This window comes from Bufo gargarizans, unplaced genomic scaffold, assembly GCF_014858855.1.
Source record: "Bufo gargarizans isolate SCDJY-AF-19 unplaced genomic scaffold, ASM1485885v1 original_scaffold_887_pilon, whole genome shotgun sequence".
NCBI lineage: Eukaryota > Metazoa > Chordata > Amphibia > Anura > Bufonidae > Bufo > Bufo gargarizans.
The window spans coordinates 31636-53203 of NW_025334744.1; the positions used below are offsets into that span (position 1 = coordinate 31636).

Sequence of the window (21568 nt, forward strand, 5' to 3'; positions counted from 1 at the left end):
GTAGAAGAGTCCATGTCACATGAAGGGGGGAGCACAGAATGTCAATACTAAGGGATTCTCAGACCCGCACCCGATATTATCACATTTAACGCTTGACTTCTCAGGTCATACCAAATCCAGAGACACAGGCAGAACTAAAAGACCTCAGCTCACCCGCACAAGCAATGGTTTGATCCTTGCTTGGCTTGTATTTGATAAGCAGACGAGACGACCAATAGGACGCAACTATTGGGGCGGGGGAACGGTAGAGCCCTCCCCTTCTGATTGACAGGCCACCTCAACCATCCACGACGGCGCTTTTTTTCTCTCTCTCCTTCTGGTCCTAGGTGAAAAGATTGACAGGGCTATTAACCAATCAGATCTCTCACATTCATTAAATAGGCGGTTTTACCTCAGGGACTAACCAATGGCGTGGAGTGGCATTACGGGCCGCGGGCGGGTCATCGTGTCAGCGCTGGGGCGCTAGTCGTTCACTTAGCGGTTTGGGGGTGAAGGCAAAATAACGGCGAGTAACAGAAACCCCGGGGACGCCGGCTCCCGGTCAGGACGGACTGCGGGCCGCGCCTCGTTTTCCTGGGCAGTGGTCGCGTCAGCCGGGGTCGGTGGTTTTGGTGTTCTTGTCGCCTCCTGAGGCGGTCACCCAGACACCCGCAGCGGGGAGGAGCGTCAGAGGCCGGGACTATCGGGACAGCTCCGGACCAGCAGTTGTCACGATAAGCCCCGCCCAGAGGCCACTGGTGAGTAATGGTGACTGGTATAATATACAGTAATCTATAACGGACAGGGGACGACGCAACCGCGGTCTGCGACGGACGACGCAACCGCGATCTGCGACGGACGACGCAACCGCGGTCTGCGACGGACGACGCAACCGCGGTCTGCGACGGACGACGCAACCGCGGTCTGCGACGGACGACGCAACCGCGGTCTGCGACGGACGACGCAACCGCGGTCTGCGACGGACGACGCAACCGCGGTCTGCGACGGACGACGCAACCGCGGTCTGCGACGGACGACGCAACCGCGGTCTGCGACGGACGACGCAACCGCGGTCTGCGACGGACGACGCAACCGCGGTCTGCGACGGACGACGCAACCGCGGTCTGCGACGGACGACGCAACCGCGGTCTGCGACGGACGACGCAACCGCGGTCTGCGACGGACGACGCAACCGCGGTCTGCGACGGACGACGCAACCGCGGTCTGCGACGGACGACGCAACCGCGGTCTGCGACGAACGGGGGGGGGGGGCGACGCAACCGCGATCTGCGACGGACGGGGGGGGGGCGACGCAACCGCGATCTTCGAAGGACGGGGGGGCGCCGCGGCAGACAGGAGGCAACGCAACTGTAGTGTAATATACAGTAGGATATATAGCGGTCAGATAATATGCAGTATATTATATTGCACAGTGTAATATAGAGATGTAGTAAACATTAACCTGACCTTTCATGTATTCAGTACAGACTAAACGTTTGGTTTATATTTACTGTATCTGTATAATGTGTGGTGGATACACGGTGGATTCCCATTATCCTGACCACTTCCTACTGTAAACGTCGGCCTCGTGTAGCTCATGAAGGAAGTCACTTGTGCAGAGTGGGTATAAGGGCTGTGATAGGCTGTCTGCACACATATCCCTCGGTGGGTATATAAGGTGTGCGATAGGCTGTCTGCACACATATCCCTCGGTGGGTATAAGGGCTGTGATAGGCTGTCTGCACACATATCCCTCGGTGGGTATATAAGGTGTGCGATAGGCTGTCTGCACACATATCCCTCGGTGGGTATATAAGGTGTGATAGGCTGTCTGCACACATATCCCTCGGTGGGTATAAGGGCTGTGATAGGCTGTCTGCACACATATCCCCTGGTGGGTATATAAGGTGTGCGATAGGCTGTCTGCACACATATCCCTCGGTGGGTATAAGGGCTGTGATAGGCTGTCTGCACACATATCCCTCGGTGGGTATATAATGTGTGCGATAGGCTGTCTGCACACATATCCCTCGGTGGGTATATAATGTGTGCGATAGGCTGTCTGCACACATATCCCTCGGTGGGTATATAAGGTGTGATAGGCTGTCTGCACACATATCCCTCGGTGGGTATATAAGGTGTGATAGGCTGTCTGCACACATATCCCTCGGTGGGTATATAAGGTGTGATAGGCTGTCTGCACACATATCCCTCGTGGGTATATAAGGTGTGATAGGCTGTCTGCACACATATCCCTCGTGGGTATATAAGGTGTGATAGGCTGTCTGCACACATATCCCTCGGTGGGTATATAAGGGGTGTGATAGGCTGTCTGCACACATATCCCTCGGTGGGTATATAAGGGGTGTGATAGGCTGTCTGCACACATATCCCTCGGTGGGTATATAAGGGGTGTGATAGGCTGTCTGCACACATATCCCTCGGTGGGTATATAAGGGGTGTGATAGGCTGTCTGCACACATATCCCTCGGTGGGTATATAAGGGGTGTGATAGGCTGTCTGCACACATATCCCTCGGTGGGTATATAAGGGGTGTGATAGGCTGTCTGCACACATATCCCTCGGTGGGTATATAAGGGGTGTGATAGGCTGTCTGCACACATATCCCTCGGTGGGTATATAAGGGGTGTGATAGGCTGTCTGCACACATATCCCTCGGTGGGTATATAAGGGGTGTGATAGGCTGTCTGCACACATATCCCTCGGTGGGTATATAAGGGGTGTGATAGGCTGTCTGCACACATATCCCTCGGTGGGTATATAAGGGGTGTGATAGGCTGTCTGCACACATATCCCTCGGTGGGTATATAAGGGGTGTGATAGGCTGTCTGCACACATATCCCTCGGTGGGTATATAAGGGGTGTGATAGGCTGTCTGCACACATATCCCTCGGTGGGTATATAAGGGGTGTGATAGGCTGTCTGCACACATATCCCTCGGTGGGTATATAAGGGGTGTGATAGGCTGTCTGCACACATATCCCTCGGTGGGTATATAAGGGGTGTGATAGGCTGTCTGCACACATATCCCTCGGTGGGTATATAAGGGGTGTGATAGGCTGTCTGCACACATATCCCTCGGTGGGTATATAAGGGGTGTGATAGGCTGTCTGCACACATATCCCTCGGTGGGTATATAAGGGGTGTGATAGGCTGTCTGCACACATATCCCTCGGTGGGTATATAAGGGGTGTGATAGGCTGTCTGCACACATATCCCTCGGTGGGTATATAAGGGGTGTGATAGGCTGTCTGCACACATATCCCTCGGTGGGTATATAAGGGGTGTGATAGGCTGTCTGCACACATATCCCTCGGTGGGTATATAAGGGTGTGATAGGCTGTCTGCACACATATCCCTCGGTGGGTATATAAGGGGTGTGATAGGCTGTCTGCACACATATCCCTCGGTGGGTATATAAGGGGTGTGATAGGCTGTCTGCACACATATCCCTCGGTGGGTATATAAGGGGTGTGATAGGCTGTCTGCACACATATCCCTCGTGATAGGCTGTCTGCACACATATCCCTCGGTGGGTATATAAGGGGTGTGATAGGCTGTCTGCACACATATCCCTCGGTGGGTATATAAGGTGTGATAGGCTGTCTGCACACATATCCCTCGGTGGGTATATAAGGTGTGATAGGCTGTCTGCACACATATCCCTCGTGGGTATATAAGGTGTGATAGGCTGTCTGCACACATATCCCTCGGTGGGTATATAAGGGGTGTGATAGGCTGTCTGCACACATATCCCTCGGTGGGTATATAAGGGGTGTGATAGGCTGTCTGCACACATATCCCTCGGTGGGTATATAAGGGGTGTGATAGGCTGTCTGCATACATATCCCTCGGTGGGTATATAAGGTGTAATAGGCTGTCTGCACACATATCCCTCAGTGGGTATATAAGGTGTGATAGGCTGTCTGCACACATATCCCTCGGTGGGTATATAAGGGGTGTGACAGGCTGTCTGCATACATATCCCTCGGTGGGTATATAAGGTGTAATAGGCTGTCTGCACACATATCCCTCAGTGGGTATATAAGGTGTGATAGACTGTCTGCACACATATCCCTCAGTGGGTATATAAGGTGTGATAGGCTGTCTGCACACATATCCCTCAGTGGGTATATAAGGTGTGATAGGCTGTCTGCACACATATCCCTCAGTGGGTATATAAGGTGTGATAGGCTGTCTGCACACATATCCCTCGGTGGGTATATAAGGGGTGTGACAGGCTGTCTGCATACATATCCCTCGGTGGGTATATAAGGGGTGTGATTGATTTATCCAAGTTGCAGGAGGGATGATTATTGGCTTTCGGGCCCCGGTTGGCAGTATTTCTGACACTGCGCAGTGTGAACTGTTCTCTGCTGCTGTGGACATTGTGATTAACCCCTTCAGGACCCTGCCATTTTTCACCTTAAGGACCAGGCCATTTTTTGCAAATCTTACACTTATCACTTTATGTGGTGATAACTTTAAAACGCTTTTACTTATCCAGGCCATTCCTAGATTGTTATCTTGTCACATATTGTACTTCATGACACTGGTAAAATTGAGTCAAATTTTTTATTTTTATTTTTTTTAAATGCCAAATTGACCAAAAATTTTGAAAAATATTTAATTTCCAAATATCAGTTTCTCTACTTTTATAATAAATAGTAATAACTCCAAAAATAGTTATTACTTTACATTCCCCATGTGTCTACTTCATGTTTGGATCATTTTGTGAATGACATTTTATTTTTTGGGGGATGTTACGAGGCTCAGAAATTTGGAAGCAAATCTTGAGATTTTTCAGAAAATTTCAAAACCCCAATTTTTAGGGACCATTTCAGGTCTGAAGTCACTTTGCGAGGCTTACATGATAGAAACCACCCAAAAATGACCCCATTCTAGAAACGACACCCCTCAAGGTATTCAAAACTGCTTTTACAAACTTTGTTAAGCCTTTAGGTGTTCCATAAGAGTTATTGGCAAATGGAGATGAAATTTCAATTTTTATTTTATTTTAAATTTTAATCCATTTTTTCCAGTTACAAAGCAAGGGTTAACAGCCAAACAAAACTCATTATTTATGGCCCTGATTCTGTAGTTTACAGAAACACCCCAAATGTGGTGGTAAACCGCTGTACGGGCACACGGCAGGGCGCAGAAGTAAAGGTACTCCATACGGTTTTTAGGAGGCAGATTTAGCTGGACTGGTTTTTTGACACCATGTCCCATTTGAAGACCCCCTGATGCACCCCTTGAGTAGAAACTTAAAAAAAGTGACCCATTTTGGAAACTACGGGATAAGGTGGCAGTATTGTTGGTACTATTTTAGGGTACATATGATTTTTGGTTGCTCTATATTACACTTTTTGTGAAGCAAGGTAACAAGAAATGGCTGTTTTGGCACCGTTTTTATTTTTTGTTATTTACAACATTCATCTGACAGGTTAGATCCTGTGGTATTTTTATAGAGCAGGTGGTTACGGATGCGACAATGCCAAATATGACTGTTTTACATAATAAAGCATTTTTGGGGAAAAACATTTTTTTTTTTTAGTGTCTCCACATTCTGAAAGCCTTATTATTATTATTTTTTTTTTTTTTTTTTTTTTTTTTTTGCGACTTTCTTGTGTAGGGGCTCATTTTTTTTTTTTGGGAATGAGATGACTGTTTGGTACTATTTTAGGGTGTATATGACTTTTTGTGATGTAAGGAGGCAAAAAATGGCTTTTTTTTACACCGTTTTTATATTATTATTATTTTTTCCGGTGTTCATCTGAGGGGTTAGGTCATGTGATATTTTTATAGTGCTAGTTGTTACGGACGCGGCAATACCTAATATGTCTACTTTATTTATGTAAGTTTCACACTATCACTTTTTAAACAAAAAAATATCATGTTTTAGTGTCTCCATATTCTGAGAGCCATAGTTTTTTCAGTTTTTGGGCGATTGTCTTAGGTAGAGTATGATTCTTGCAGGATGAGATTACGGTTTGATTGGCACTATTTTGGGGTGCGTATTACTTTTTGATCGCTTTTGCTATTACACTTTTTGTGATGTAAGGTGAAAAAAATGGCTTTTTTGACACCGATTTTATTTATTTTACGGTATTAAGCTGAGGGGTTAGGTCATGGGATATTTTTATAGAGCAGGTCGTTACGGATGCAGCGATACCTAATATGTACCGTATACTTTTTTTTTTATATATATACTTAAGTTTTACACAATAACAGCATTTTTTAAACCCCAAAAATCATGTTTTAGTGTCTCCATAGTCTGAGAGCCATAGTTAGGGTTTTTTTGGGGCGATTTTCTTAGTTAGGATATGATTTTTTGCGAGATGAGGTGACTGTTAGATTGGTACTATTTTGGGGGGCATATGCCTTTTTGATCGCTTGGTGTTGCACTTTTAGTGATGTAAGGTGAGTTTTTTTTAGCACAGTTTTTATTTTTAATTTATTTACGGTGTTCATTTGAGGGGTTAGGTCATGTGATATCTTTATAGAGCCGGTTGATACAGACGTGGTGATACCAAATTTGTCTAATTTGTCTACTTTTCTTTTTTTTTTGGGGGGGGGGGCAGGACGCCTTTTTTTAACTTAATTTTTTTGTCAAACTTAATTTTTTTTTACTTTTTTTTTTTTTTTTTTTTTTTTTTACACTTTATTTTTCTCCCACTCTGGAACTTAAACTTTTGGGGGTCTGATCCCCTTTACAATGCATGACAATACTTCTGTATTGTGATGCATTGGCTGTAAGTGTATTACTAGTGTAATACAGGGGGCTGGATCTCACAGGCATTGGGCTGCCTTCCATGCCATCGGGTCCCTGTCACAGCAGCACGGGGACCCGATGGAAGCTCCGATACTTGCAAGGACATTGCAGGTGCCGCGGTCAGCGCTGACCGCTGCACATCAAGGGTTAATGCGCCGGCATCGGTGATTTCCCCAATGCCGGTGCATGCAGCAGGGGTCCGGCTAACAGTGACTGCCGGACCCCTGCTGCAGATCGGGCGGGCGCATCTCCTGCACCCGCCCAATCACAGCGCCGTACATTTACGCCGCTGGTCCTTAAGTCACAAACATCTGTGCCGTACATGTACAGCGTGGGTCCTCTACGGGTCAAGAGATGTGGAAACTGCGGAGCACCACCTGCAATTGATGAGAGGTAAACGTTGGCTACGACGGTGCGTGAGGGCGGTCTGACGTGCTATAGAGGAGTATCTCGCTGCCAAAATGAACCAGGGGGCAACAGAGAACCCACTGCGTACGGGGTCCCAGAGTGGACGGACGGTCACTGCTCCTCTGATAACGAAGCTTCATCGGCAGAAGTCTTCAGTTTCGGTGGCGGTATCAGAGTATCCGCTGGTAAAAGGTCGTCTTCTCCGATGAGGCCCGTTTTCTACTTCACGGAACAGATGGATGTTGGTGGGTCAGGCGGGAAACATCAGAGAGCGAACACTGCTGGAAGAAGACGGTGGGGGCTGCGTTATGGTCGGGGGAAGGAGCCACTCATCCATGTGGAAGGCGCTCTCCACCGATTCTCGTATGAATCCATCCTTGCAGATCACGTACACCCGTACATGCTGATTGTCTCCCTTGGGGTAGATGGGATCTTCAAGCAAGACAATGCGATGTGTCACATGGCTAGAAATGTCCGACATTGGTTGGAAGAGCATGAGCAAGACTTCAGGGGACTCCCCGGCCCCTAATTCCCCAGACCTCAACCCAACTGAGCATCTGTATGACCATCTTGGTGAATCTCTCTGTGGATCCCCCCACTCCCCCGTCCAGCAGCTGTGGGACCACCTTGATGGTCGTGTTCACCCTATGGATCCCCACCACTCCCCCGTCCAGTAGCTGTGGGACTACCTTGATGGTCGTGTTCACCCTATGGATCCCCACCACTCCCCGTCCAGCAGCTGTGGGACAACCTCAATGGTTGTGTTCTCTCTATAGAACCCCCACTCCCCCTCCAGCAGCTGTGAGACTGCCTCGATGGTCATGTTCTCTCTATGGATCCCCCCACTCCCCCTCCAGCAGCTGTGGGACCGCCTTGATGGTTGTGTTCACTCTGTGGATGTCCCCCCCCCCCCCCCCCTACTCCCCGTCCAGCAGCTGTGGGACCACTTTGATGGTCGTGTTCTCTCTATGGACCCCCCCACTCCCCCTCCAGCAGCTGTGGGACCACCTCGATGGTCGTGTTCTCTCTATGGATCCCCCCACCCTCCAGCAGCTGTAGGACCACCTCGATGGTCGTGTTCTCTCTATGGATCCCCCCACCACTCCCCCTCCAGCAGCTCTGGGACCACCTTAATGGTCGTGTTCTCTCTATGGATCTCCCCCCTCCAGCACCTGTGGGACCACCTCGATGGTCGTGTTCGCTCTGTGGATCCCCCCCACTCCCCCCTCCAGCAGCTGTGGGACCACCTCTATGGTCATGTTCACTCTGTGGATCCCCCCACGCACCTTCCAGCAGCTGTGGGACCACCTCAATGGTCGTGTTCACTCTATGGATCCCCCCACTCCCCCTCCAGCAGCTGTGGGACCACCTCTATGGTCATGTTCACTCTGTGGATCCCCCCACGCACCTTCCAGCAGCTGTGGGACCACCTCAATGGTCGTGTTCACTCTATGGATCCCCCCACTCCCCCTCCAGAAGCTGTGGGACCACCTCGATGGTCGTGTTCACTCTATGGATCCCCTCCAGCAGCTGTGGGACCACCTCGATGGTCGTGTTCACTCTATGGATCCCCTCCAGCAGCTGTGGGACCACCTCGATGGTCGTGTTCACTCTATGGATCCCCCCCTCCCCCTCCAGCAGCTGTGGGACCACCTTGATGTTGTGTTCGCTCTGTGGATCCCCCCCACGCACCTTCCAGCAGCTGTGGGATGCTCTGCAGTCAGTATGGCTCCAGATACCTGTGACAACCTCCTAGGACCTTATGGAGTCACTCCGGGCTCGTCTAGCTGCTATCTGTGTCAGAATAATGGGACTCAACTGGATATAAAGCCATATATAATGCACAGTATGTTATATAATGCGCGTTTCATAAGTCGGCTCCTACCCTAAGTCTCTGTCAGTCATTTCCTCCTGTGCCTCCCTATGACAACACTTCTACCTGTGTTTCTGATGACATCATCAGTGCACTCTGAGGATCTGTGTCATCATACACTAATCGCCAGCCTCAATTTCTGGGAGCCCTACAGTGCCTGCCCATAAGAGCTTGCAATCTAAATGTTTCCACCCCTTTTTTAGTTACTTTGGAGACCAGGGTCTGGCCGGCTGGTTTTCTGCTTTTGGGACACATTTTTGCCCATGAAGATAAGCGTTGCATGGGACCCCTGGCAGCCACTGACTCACTGCCAACAGGTTGTGAGGTTTGGCTTGAGATGTGACACCGGATAGGCCATGGAGCCAGCAAGTGGTGTCCGCCACAGCCCGACGTCACGTACTCGGAGGCTAGTCTTATAATTTACAGTCCGGGGGGGGTATAGGGTACATTATACTGTGCAACAGTCCGATATATATATTGTGTATGAGACTGTTCTATAACTGTGTCCTGTGCATTCGTCCCAGACCCCACCCAGTGCCGCCAGACCGCTGCTGCAGCCGCCAGATACCCAAGTATTGAAAATTCTATGAAACAGCTGTTGAGCTGTTGGGTGGTGTAGTTTACGAAAGGGTTTTCACTGTGGGGTACCTCAGGGCCTCTTCAAATGCAACATGGCGCCTAAAGACCATTCCAGCAAAATCTGTCCTCCAAAAACCATATGGCGCTCCTTGCCTTCTGTGCCCTGTGGTGTGCCCATACAGCGGTATACAACCACATATGGGGGTTTCTGCAAACTGCAGAATCAGGGCAATAAATATTGAGGTTTGTTTTTTTGTTAACCCTTCATGTTCATTTTCAAATTTCACCTCTATTTTACCCCCTTTATGTATCACCCCCTCTCCTCTGTGTATCCACCCCCATTATCCCTCTTCTCTATGTATCCCATCCTCCTTTGCGTATCCCCTCCTCTGTGTATCCCCCCATTATCCCCTTCTTCTGTGTATCCCCCCCATTATCTCCTCCTCTGTGTATCCCCCCCCCCATTATCTCTTCCTCTGTGTATCCCCCCCCCATTATCTCTTCCTCTGTGTATCCCCCCCCCATTATCTCTTCCTCTGTGTATCCCCCCCCCCATTATCTCTTCCTCTGTGTATCCCCCCCCCCATTATCTCTTCCTCTGTGTATCCCCCCCAGTATCTCTTCCTCTGTGTATCCCCCCAGTATCTCTTCCTCTGTGTATCCCCCCCCATTATCTCTTCCTCTGTGTATCCCCCCCATTATCTCTTCCTCTGTGTATCCCCCCCATTATCTCTTCCTCTGTGTATCCCCCCCATTATCTCTTCCTCTGTGTGTATCCCCCCCATTATCTCTTCCTCTGTGTATCCCCCCCCCATTATCTCTTCCTGTGTATCCCCCCCCCATTATCTCTTCCTCTGTGTATCCCCCCCCCCATTATCTCTTCCTCTGTGTATCCCCCCCCCCATTATCTCTTCCTCTGTGTATCCCCCCCCATTATCTCTTCCTCTGTGTATCCCCCCCCAGTATCTCTTCCTATGTGTATCCCCCCCCTCTTATGTGTATCCCCCCCCCTCCTCTTATGTGTATCCCCCCCCCCCCTCCTATGTGTATCCTCCCCCCCCCCCTCCTCTTATGTGTATCCTCCTCCTCCTCGTATCGCCCCCCTCTGTGTATCCCCCCTATTGGCCCACCACCACCAGCAGCCGTGGCCCCTCACTCGTGTCTTTGTCCCCGCAGGGGTGATGCCCGCGGCTCGGTGAGAGGAGGATGCGGCGGACGGCCCGGTGAGAGCTCCCCGGTAGCAGCGCGCGGCCCCGGAGGAGGCGGGCACAGCCGGAGCGGGAGGCGGCGTCTTGGTGGATCGCAGAGAGCGGGGGCTCAGCCGCCGGGTGTGTCCGGGCACCATGGTGGAGAAGCAGCGCTGCCCCCTGCAGAGGGACGGCGTGTACCGCTGGTTCTCCGAGCTCTCCTCCTCCCAGCGCATCGAGTTCCTGTGCGGCCTGCTGGACCTCTGCCTCCCGCTGGAGCTGCGCTTCCTGGGCTCCTGCCTGGAGGACCTGGCCCGCAAGGACTACCACTGGCTGCGGGACTCCGAGATCAAGGCCAACAACCCGGCCGACCTGGGCAGCCTGACCAACCTGGCGGACGAGGTGGTGCGCAGCAAGCTGCTGGTGTCGCTGGCGCTGCTGGCCTCCGACCAGCGGGAGGCGGCGGGCGTGCTGTGCCGGACCCTCACCCACCTCGACTGCATCATCAACAACCTGGGCCTGCAGCTGAACGAGGGCCGCGCCGGGGACGAGTTCCTGCTGCTCTTCACCATGGCCACCAACCACCCGGCCTTCAGCTTCCACCAGAAGCAGCTGCTGCGCAAGGAGCTGGCCCACATCCAGGGGAGGCATGGTGCCAGCAGCAAGGGCTGCGCCAAGGTAACTGGTGCCCGCTCTGTCCCCGTCTCTGCCCAAACCCCCTCACCCCGGTGTCCCCGCTCTGTCCCCGTCTCTTCCCAAACCCCCTCACCCCGGTGTCCCCGCTCTGTCCCCGTCTCTGCCCAAACCCCCTCACCCCGGTGTCCCCGCTCTGTCCCCATCTCTTCCCAAACACCCTCACCCCGGTGTCCCCGCTCTGTCCCCATCTCTTCCCAAACACCCTCACCCCGGTGCCCGCTCTGTCCCCGTCTCTTTCCAAACCCCCTCACCCGGGTGCCCGCTCTGTCCCCGTCTCTTCCCAAACCCCCTCACCCGGTGTGCCCGCTCTGTCCCCGTCTCTTCCCAAACCCCCTCACCCGGTGTGCCCGCTCTGTCCCCGTCTCTTTCCAAACCCCCTCACCTGGGTGCCCGCTCTGTCCCCGTCTCTTTCCAAACCCCCTCACCTGGGTGCCCGCTCTGTCCCCGTCTCTTTCCAAACCCCCTCACCCCGGTGCCCGCTCTGTCCCCGTCTCTTCCCAAACCCCCTCACCCCGGTGCCCGCTCTGTCCCCGTCTCTTCCCAAACCCCCTCACCCCGGTGCCCGCTCTGTCCCAAACCCCCTGCCCCCTCACCCCGGTGCCTGCTCTGTCCCTGTCTCTTCCCAAACCCCCTCACCCCGGTGCCCGCTCTGTCCCAAACCCCCTGCCCCCTCACCCCGGTGCCCGCTCTGTCCCAGTCTCTTCCCAAACCCCCTGCCCCCTCACCCTGGTGCCCACTCTGTCTCTTTCTATTACCAGCCCCCAGTCGCCCACTCAGCCAGTAGGATAAGCATCATCTCGCTGGCACTGATTGGTACGGTGAAGGTTGGGGCGCTGTGGGGGTTGGTATATGACGTGACATGCTGCCCAGTGTCTGACAGTATCGTTCTGTTGGTCAGCAGTCTAAGGTCAGGACCCCGTGGTGACATCACACACAGTGGGCATGGGGGGCGTTATGTAACTTAGTGCTGTCCATCATTGGGCTTATTGAAGCCAGATGTCAGGTGAGGGTGCAGCGTGGCCCGTTCACCCTCTTAGAGCCCGTGCTCCCTTGTGTGCCACCTGCTGACCTTGGTGACTGAGGAGGCCACAATCCGTGTGCCCTGCTGGAGGCTGATCAGTGAAATGTCACTCCCTTGGCAGTCAGGCCAGCCGTCTATACATAGCATGGGGGGAGTGTGCCCGCAGGTATGAAGGAGCAGTGTCCCCTGCCTCCATTCTCAGTATAGCAGAGCCGGCCGCAATGAGAGGGAGTTCCCCTTTTAAATGGGTTTTCTCAGCCCGAATGTGAGTGGAAAGCCTGAGACAACCCGGCGGCCGGCTCTTCTCCTGCGCTGCGCCCGTCACCGGACCAAACGACTTCCACATTGTCAGACCAAGTAGATCATACGAGTGCCGCCCGCTGATGGGTGTAGGGTGGTCGGGTCCTACAGCTTGGTGTCAATGGCTTATTCATTGTACAATGAAGTTCTTCAGCTTTCTAATAGTTTGTCTCATCATCCTTCTTCAATGTCTCTGCTTGCTTTCAGTGAATAGAAGTGTCCAGTCTAAACAATCCTTTATAAATCAAACAGACTGATACATTGTAGCAAACTAGAGGTTCTGCTGATGTCTAACTGGCAGAGGAATCCAGCAGGGAAGGTGCCCAAACCTGGTGCGGTGCGGCTGTGAGGTTCACATGGGGATCACCGTGTCGCACCCTGATGACCCCCCCCCCCCCCCCTCTACCGCCACCCTAATACACCCTCATCTGTGCACACAGGCTGGTACTGAATGGTGGCAGGACCATTGTACAGGACTGATCCATTGTAGTGAACCCTCAGCTGTGAGAAGAATAAGGTCTCAACAGGTTTTTAGCACTCTGGCTGTAAACCAGAATGATTCAATACACTGACAGCAAGCAAAGATTTTGAAAATGGTGTGCAAATGTGGCGATCTAGGAAGGCTGGCGTTTCCTATGCCAGTCTTTGTGACACATTTTGCTTGTCTGTTTGCCAGAATCTGAAAAATACACGACTATGACCAGCCGGAGACTTGCGCTGTAATTTGCGCCAGTTTCTACGGTATAGTAAATCTGTCGGGCTGCGGAAGATCACGCCCACTGCTTGAAAAATTGGCAAGAGCAGTGGAAAGTGCCCGAAATTTGCACTTAAAAAAAAAAAATGTATTTATTTATTTTTTGCAACTTAGGCTTATATCACTATTTGCAACTTTTGTACGTCTGTTTTCTGAGCGCAAAAGTCAAATTTTTGATCAAATGCCATTTAAGAGGAGCCGTGCGCTCTCCGGACAGGTCTGTTTTAGTAACTGCATGCACTCACATAGTGGTAATATTCTGGCACCAGTATTCCCGTGACTCGCCATTCCTCTATTATTCCTACTAGACGTTTAGGAATGGTCCATCCGGGGGTCGTCCTTGCACAGTCTGGCTGCTTCCTTGTTCCCAGTAGACGTTCTAGACTGATCAGGGGCTGCCTGATAACGGCGCCTGTGGCCGGTCCTGGATGACGTTGTGTCTGCTCTGACCCACAGGTGACTCCAAGAACAGAGACCCCGACCAGCAGCGTGGGCAACAGCTTGGCGAATGCACTACACACATCAGCACATTCCATAGAAGATCCGACACCCAAGAGGCCTTCCGGAAAGCACTCCAAAGGTAAGAGCCGGCGTCCTCGCCTGTGCGCAGAAAGCTTATGGTGTCCGACAGTAGCAGACGTGGTCGCAGCAGAGAGGAGCACCTTTCACTATGGAGAATTCGGGGGGACCAGGGTGGCGTCCCTGCGGGGGAGATGCCTTCCTGTCAGCAGCTTCTCCGTTAGGCCCATATGGAAAACATGGCACTGGTGGGTGACCTATTGGCAGCGGCTCGGCACATCCCACAATATAGCCACGTGTCAGGACTTGCTATTGTAGTCCGCCCCGGGCGCTCGGCAGTTATTTTCTTTGTATTTGGAGGTTGTGAGCGTCTTTATGGCAAGTTTGCCTTGGATGAAGCCACCCGCAGAACAGACATTTCTGGGCTCTGTGGGACCTGGCACATCCTTCCCCAGGTCTAGGTTATAAGATAAGCGGCGCCAGCACCTCATTCATAGAGAACAGACCTCAGAGGGGATCTCCATAGGTTGCAGAATTGGACAGGGTGACCTGTTGCCAGCTTTGCACCCTTAGGACGTATTTACACGCCGTGAGCAGAGTCCTGCGCTCATCCAGGGTCCAGGAGAACCGCACACGGGACATTCGTGTTCTGTCTGTTTTTCACTCATCCATTGTTTTTTGTGGGAATCAACCACGGTAAGTGAATGTTGAGACACGTCCTGATCTGGGACCTTCGCTGATAAAACGCGGACCTGTGAACGGGCCCTTATTCTGCTCCCATAGACTTGGGGCACCGGCCTGTGTAGGAGCAGGTAGTGGCCCCCTGAGGCCTCGCCGGTCCCTAGGCTGGAGCAGGATCATAGAGCAGCCGGCTTGTAATGGGGGAGGGGATTTACCATTGTGACACCCCCATATCTCCCCCCGAGCGGGTAGGTTTCCATGTTCTCATTTCTCGCCCTGTTATCTGATCTCCGCTGTGTCGTGTGTTATCGTAGATTGCACATTCAAGCCAAGGCATGCCGCCCCGACAGCTGCCGCGTATACCCTTAATCTGCTATGTGGCCACGTTAACTCTCTCACTGCTGGCATGAGCAATTGCCGTTCACATAGGACTGTGAGGGTGGGAGTGCGCCATAACTGGTTTCAGAGCGGTGGGTCTGTATTAAAGGGGGTTTCTGCTTTAGACGGTCCGCTCCTCGCTGGATCGGTTGGCTTTGTAAGTAATGTGGGGGAGCACCAGGGCCTGTAGTGAACGTCCCCCATCGCCCACTTTGAGTCTGCCCTTTCTAAAGCACAAGGCTGATTTTTCTTTTTCCCATGGACCCCCCTCCCCTCCCCCATGAGCACTATGAAGCTGAGAGCCAACGCGTCCAATTGAACAAATGTGTTCCCTTCCAATTTCTGCTGGAAGTGCTTATTTTTCTACGTTCCTGCGGCTTCCTCTCGCCACGTCTTGGTTATTTGTCCAGCATTACGCTGAATGTGCATTTGTAGAAATTGCAGCTGTGTTCAGGGGGATTCCTTCCCGGCTGCAGCAGGAACCAGCTGTAACGTGCGGGCTCCATTCAGGACCAGAAGTCTGTTACCACAGCACTCCTGTGTCTGCCGGACCCTAGAGCTCTGCTCATCCAGTGCAGCCTGGTTCATGAGTCAGAAGTACAGAGCACAGGAAGCAGGTTAGACTCCCCATTCTATACATGTCAGAGGCGGGGGTCCCCCACGTGTGACGCTGCTTATTTGGGGATCCATCTACATGGCCGTCGTATAAAACTCCCTGCTGTTTGGTGACCTGAGCAGGACAACGGCCACAATTTGAAAGGCGCGGACAACCGATTTATGTGCCGTATCGGGTCTGTGGAAAGCTGTGCTACTGCCCCGTGGTTGTCACCCTGCACCCGCCTCTATAGGGCTGAAGAATAAGTGATAGGTAGGGTTTGTGGCTGCGCCATCTGATGCCAGGTCTCAGGTGGCCCTCCAGCGGTGGCAGGGGCACTCTTTCTGCCGTTCCCTTTAGCATCCGGGGTCCAGACAATGCAGGAGAGGGGGTTTCTGTGAATAATAACATCTGGCGGCGCGGCCTCCGTCCCGTGGATGAATCATCGCTGGCGCTGCTGCAGATGGAAGCGCTTTGCTCCCTGTGTACTGTACGGAAACCATGTGCAGCCACAAAGCGGCTCCTCTTTCATCAGCATGTGCTGACGTAGACGGGTTTCTGGTGAAGCTGCAGGTAGGGTGGGGGTCACGTTAATGCCCTTCTGGTCACCCCCCGCCGGAGCTTCCACCATCGTTGTGTTGTCTGGATCACTGCTGCTTCTTCTTCCCGTCCAGAATTAAAGTAAATGGAAAAATGCATAAAATCGATAGAGAATCCTGCAGACAGTGAGAAGTGCCAACGCAGCAAACGCTTAGTGAGTCCACGCCAGAAAGCTGGGCGCCGTGAGAGCTCCCACAGGGACGTCACCCAGCTTTCCCACACCCCTGATAACCGGGAACATGACAGGAGACTAACGGACCACGGACCCCATTGTGTCCTGGGGACTGCAGCAGCGGAACGGAGAACACCGGTGGGAAATGTCAAGGCAGCAATTGTTTTCAGGCTTTCCCATTGCTAAGGGTCCAACCCCAAGTCTCATTGGGCTGAGCCCCACTGGTCTAGTTGCCTCTGGCTGGGGGGCCCCTTTACACTGTGGTGTATTATAGTAGCAAATGCTGTGGCAATAAGTCACACGCAGCATACATTCTCTTGGAGATTCCACAGCAATGGTGGATTAAAGGAATCCTGTTGCGTTTCTGGCTGGTTGTCGGGATTAGATTAGGACAGTGATGCTCAACCTGCAGCACTCCAGCTGTTGCAAAACTACAACTCCCAGCATGCCCAGGGAGACTACAGCAGGGCATGATGGGAGTTGTAGTTTTACAACAGTTGGCGGGCCGCAGGTTGAGCATCCCTGCTGTAGGCTGTCCTGGCATGATGGGAGGTGTAGTTTTGCAACAGCTAGAGGGCCGCAGGTTGGGCATCCCTGGATTAGGACATGGGTGCTGTAGACCTGCCTATAACTCCATCCAGAATTCATCTCAATATAATTACTTCTGCAGCTTCCTAATTGATTTTGTGTGTCTTCCATCACTGCTTGCTGTGCGTGACTGGAAATGTCCTCGTTTACACCCAGGGATTGAAAAACCCATCCTGGTCTAATACTGAGAGGGTTTTGTTACAATGTATCATTTTAGACAATGATCTGGAAGCTGAACACATCCGTAACCCAAGCCTCTCTCCTGTCCTGATATTTTGTTACAGTGTGTCGGGGCAGTGACTGCCGTGCCCTCCATCAGTCCCGACTCTTTTCAGGAGCATTCAGACGACCGTAGTGCTTTGAGGATCCGTAAAACACAGATGCCAGCCCATGTGCGTTTTGCAATTTGCGGACCGCACGTGGCCGGCACGATCATAGTACATGCTCTATCTTTTTTTGCGGAGCCACGGAACAGAACTACGGATGCTGACAGCACATGTTGTCCGCGTCTTTTGCAGCCACATTAAAAAGAATGGGTCTGCACCCGTTCTGCAAAATTGAGGAACTTGTGCGGACCCATTCATACAGTCGTGAATGGGCCCTTAGAGTTATGGCTTCATGCGTTCTTTCATGTGATAGATCCACTCTGAATGATTAAAGGGATTCTGTCATGACGTTTTAGGCCTATAACCTAAACATATGGCCAGGTCCGTCCAAATAGAGTGAATCCGAAACTACTTACTAAATGTGCCTGTGGCTCTATTAGCACATAAGACAGGTTTTTATAACCTGTCATCACCTACCTAAGGTGCCCAAGGGGCCGTCGCTTCATACAGTGTGCCCGGCTGCACCCATCTCCGTCTGGTGCCGAGCGCCACCTTTCCACTAGAAATCGCCGCCCTCCCTGTCTATAGTGTCGCCTTTCTCAGCGCCGCCTCCGCAATCGTCCGGTCCCTCTGCCAGATCCCGCGCGTACGCACTAGGCATAACCTGAGGGACCGGATGATTGCAGGGGGCGGCGCTGAGGTGAGGAAGGCGGCACTATAGACAGGGAGGGCGGCGATTTCAACTGGGAAGGCGTCGCTGGGCACCAGACGGAGATGGGTGCAGCCGGGCACACTGTACGAAGCGACGTCCCCTTGGGCACCTTAGGTAGGTGAATGACAGGTTATAAAAACCTGTCTTATGTGCTAATAGAGCCACAGGCACATTTAATAAGTACAGTTTCGGATTCGCGCTATTTGGACGGACCTGGCCATATGTTTAGGTTATAGGCCTAAAACGTCATGACGGAATCCCCTTAAGATTTCTCCTTCCTCTGAGTAATTTTTTTTTTTTTCTTCTTTTCTCTTTTTTAGTGAATGTTGAGAAAATTGAACTTAAGGTTTTGCCGCACAAGAAAAAGGAGAAGAATGCAGACTGCTGTTTTGAGGTAACTAGTGCAGGCTCAGTCAGAAGGGTTAAAGGGGTAACTTCAGGTTATCCCCTATATACTGGATAGGGGAACTATCTGATTGGTGGTCGGGGGTTCCACCGCTGGACCGGATTCCCTGGTTGAGCCGAGAGCACGGCGCTTTATCCCCAAGGGTCCTCTAGAAAATGCAGAGGCAGTGCACATGTTCAACCTGCTGCTCCATGAGCCCAGGGGTATAGGGACCCCCCACCACCTTAACCATTTGTAGACTGGGCCTCTGTCTTTGTAGAAGGTCCAACTCTGCAGAGCCTGTGGCTGCACAGAAATCGAGCAGCTTCAAGACAGAAGAACTGGCTGTCGGCGGCAGAGGCGGCTTATTGCAACCCTGCCTTCCTGATCGCCAGATACTCGGCTCTCGATTGTAGGAGCCGCTGGGGCCCAGATCAGCTCTGCAGTGCATGTCCCCTGTAACTGGGGCCAAGAGGCTAGTCGCAGGTTCAGCAGAAAACAGCCAATGGTAAAATAAGAAATAAAGGTGAACCTCATCAGTACTGGCCCAGACCGCCCCTGGTGACCCGAAAACACCGCAGGGGAAAAGGGGCCACAGTTTAAAAAAAATAAAAAAAAATTCAATTTTTGCTTTGAAATTAAGAGTAGAAAAATGGTGAAATAATTATTGCTTTTCCGCTTCACTCCTGCAGCATTAATCCTGCACGTTTGGGTAGTGCCATCATTTCTCTTCTATTTCAGGTATTTTGGTCTGATTCCTCTGTTTCGTTGGTTACCAAATCCTCAGCTGAAGTTACAGAATTTATTTCTAAGGTAATGAAAGGTGACTCCAGGGTATGTAGACGGCATGCGGTGACTGTGTGTATAGCTTATATGTTCACCACGTATCATAGACCACAAAAGAGTCTACATTATGTTCTCAGATTTCAGCTCTGAAGCCTGCAGAATAGTGAGTGCAGCTCTGGAGTGTCCATACCCACTGTAGGTGAAGGATGTTCTCTCTTCCTTGGATCCCTGTGATGAGCCTTCTCTTTGTGTCTTGCAGCTCTCTCACGTGTTCTCTGAAGATTTGGAGAAATGCATTCCTTACCGTGGGGCTGTGGACACTTATTCCGTGGACAGGAACCATGTGGACTTTGATTTCGATCACCGGTACGATCGTTCTCTATTTTTATTACTCTTCTCATTCACGGTGACAACTTTGCCTCATTGACTTTTCTGCCTTGTGCTCCAGGTGTTTTGCGTCTCTGCCCCCCCAGGTATTAAAGAGTGACCTTCTTAAAAAATTCTTCAGCACTTCAGCAAACCACCAACAGCATCAGAACTTAAGTGAGTGTCAGCGGCCATTTTCCTGTTACTTACTGTTTGTACAAATCCTGATTATTGGGGTTACATCTCCCATAGGTCCCAGCACCCCATCCCATGTGAAAATGAGCACATCTATGGGTCCCTCTATACGGTACGTAGGCTCCGGCAGCTGGGGGCTCCTCATCCGGTTTCTCCATCATCCGCTTGGTGTGACTGGATGTTGCTTGTATTGCAGACCCATATGTGGCGTGGCCAGCATCCAGTCTTCCCACAGCAGCCTTGCCTTGCACCACAGCGGAGCCACAATGAGCATGTCCCCGTGTTCAAGCTCGACCTCTGTAACATATCGGCCTTCATCGGAGACCACGTCCTCTACTGGAATACCTTCCAGTGTGCCGAGCCCGCAGACTCAAGAACAGCAGGAAATATTGGAGTGGCTCAGGAAGTTACGCCTGCACAAATACTACACAGTATTCAGCCAGCTGTCAATGAAAAAGGTAATGAGTCCTCCTAGCAGGGTGACCTCGGTGTCCGCATGTTGCTTCAAGACCAGATCACGTGACTTCACGCCTGGTGAACTGGTGGTCATTCAGAAGCACCGCCTGCAGGTCGACGTTATGTCCCCGTACTGCTGTACAGTTGGGTAGGTTTCACATACAGTTGTTTTTCCCAGTATTATTTTTTTATTTATTTTTTTACAGCCAGATATTTAGGGTCCATTCACACGTCCGCAATATCAGGAACGTGTGCGGACCCATTCATTCTCAATGGGGCAGGAATGGATGCGGAGAGAACACTATGTGCTCTCCGCATCCGCGTTTCCGGAGCGCGGCCCTGAACTTCCGGGTTTTCCTCTGCAAAAAATAGAACATGTCCTATTCTTGTCCACAGTTGCGGACAAGAACAGGCAGTTCTATGGGAGGTGCCGGCCGAGTGTACTGCGGATCCGCAATACACCACAGACGTGTGAATGGACCCTTAATGTGACTTATTACCAGAAATAGTGTCCCTGTTTTATGGATTCTACTGGGAACCAATGCCTGTTCAGAGTGTTCCAGCTCCTACATGAAGCAATCAATGGTGACCTGCACAGGAACGGCACGTGAGGCCATTGATTGGTCAGCAGCAATGGGAGCTAAGCACTGGGCCAGGAATTGAACTACACGGCCCCCTTACCATTAGTTTCCAATGTGTTTGCAACGTATATAGTTATGGGTAATATTAAAGGTGTATTCCCAACTCAGCATTTATAGTATGTTACAAATGTAAGATCGGTGCCGCCTCTGGGATCCACTCCTATCTCCAGAACCAAGGCCTTTGAAGTGAAGGAGAGCTTTGACCATTCATTAGTTTTTTCCTGAACTTAGATATCGATGTGATGCCTACCTCCCAGATTATCAGCATCAGGGCGTTGGGAGTTTGACACGCGACGCCCGCTTTGATCAGGTGTTTTGGGCAGCCGCCATCACCAGAAACTATACAGTGTTCAGAAGGTTCCATCTGCTGTGTAGTTTTGGCAGTGCTGCCCAGCTCATGGACGGAACCAGTGTGCCCGCTCCCATCCCCTGTATAGTTTCTGACACCTGTTGAGGACTGGTGATTGGAGGGGATGCCGAGTGTCGGACCCCTACTGTTCTGACACTGATAACCTATCCTGATGAGAGGCCATCCGTGTCCAGACCCCTCTGGGATTGGTGCAGTTGGGACGTAG

General features: G+C 51.5%; 1 protein-coding gene across 2 annotated transcripts in view; it reads left to right on the plus strand.

Moving 5' to 3' along the window:
* The first annotated feature begins 424 nt into the window (after positions 1-424).
* The window catches only part of ZCCHC14 (zinc finger CCHC-type containing 14), a 32977-nt gene continuing 11833 nt past the window's right edge, over positions 425-21568 (plus strand). The window contains exons 1-9 of one of the 2 annotated variants that reach the window (XM_044275109.1): positions 425-737; positions 10812-11500; positions 14050-14173; positions 18485-18558; positions 19291-19362; positions 19595-19701; positions 19784-19878; positions 19954-20008; positions 20093-20354. In XM_044275109.1, the coding sequence (XP_044131044.1) occupies positions 10979-11500; positions 14050-14173; positions 18485-18558; positions 19291-19362; positions 19595-19701; positions 19784-19878; positions 19954-20008; positions 20093-20354 (1311 nt within the window). In that variant the 5' untranslated portion in view covers positions 425-737; positions 10812-10978. The remainder of the gene's footprint in view (positions 738-10811; positions 11501-14049; positions 14174-18484; positions 18559-19290; positions 19363-19594; positions 19702-19783; positions 19879-19953; positions 20009-20092; positions 20355-21568) is intronic. The other variant, XM_044275110.1, reaches the window with a different exon arrangement.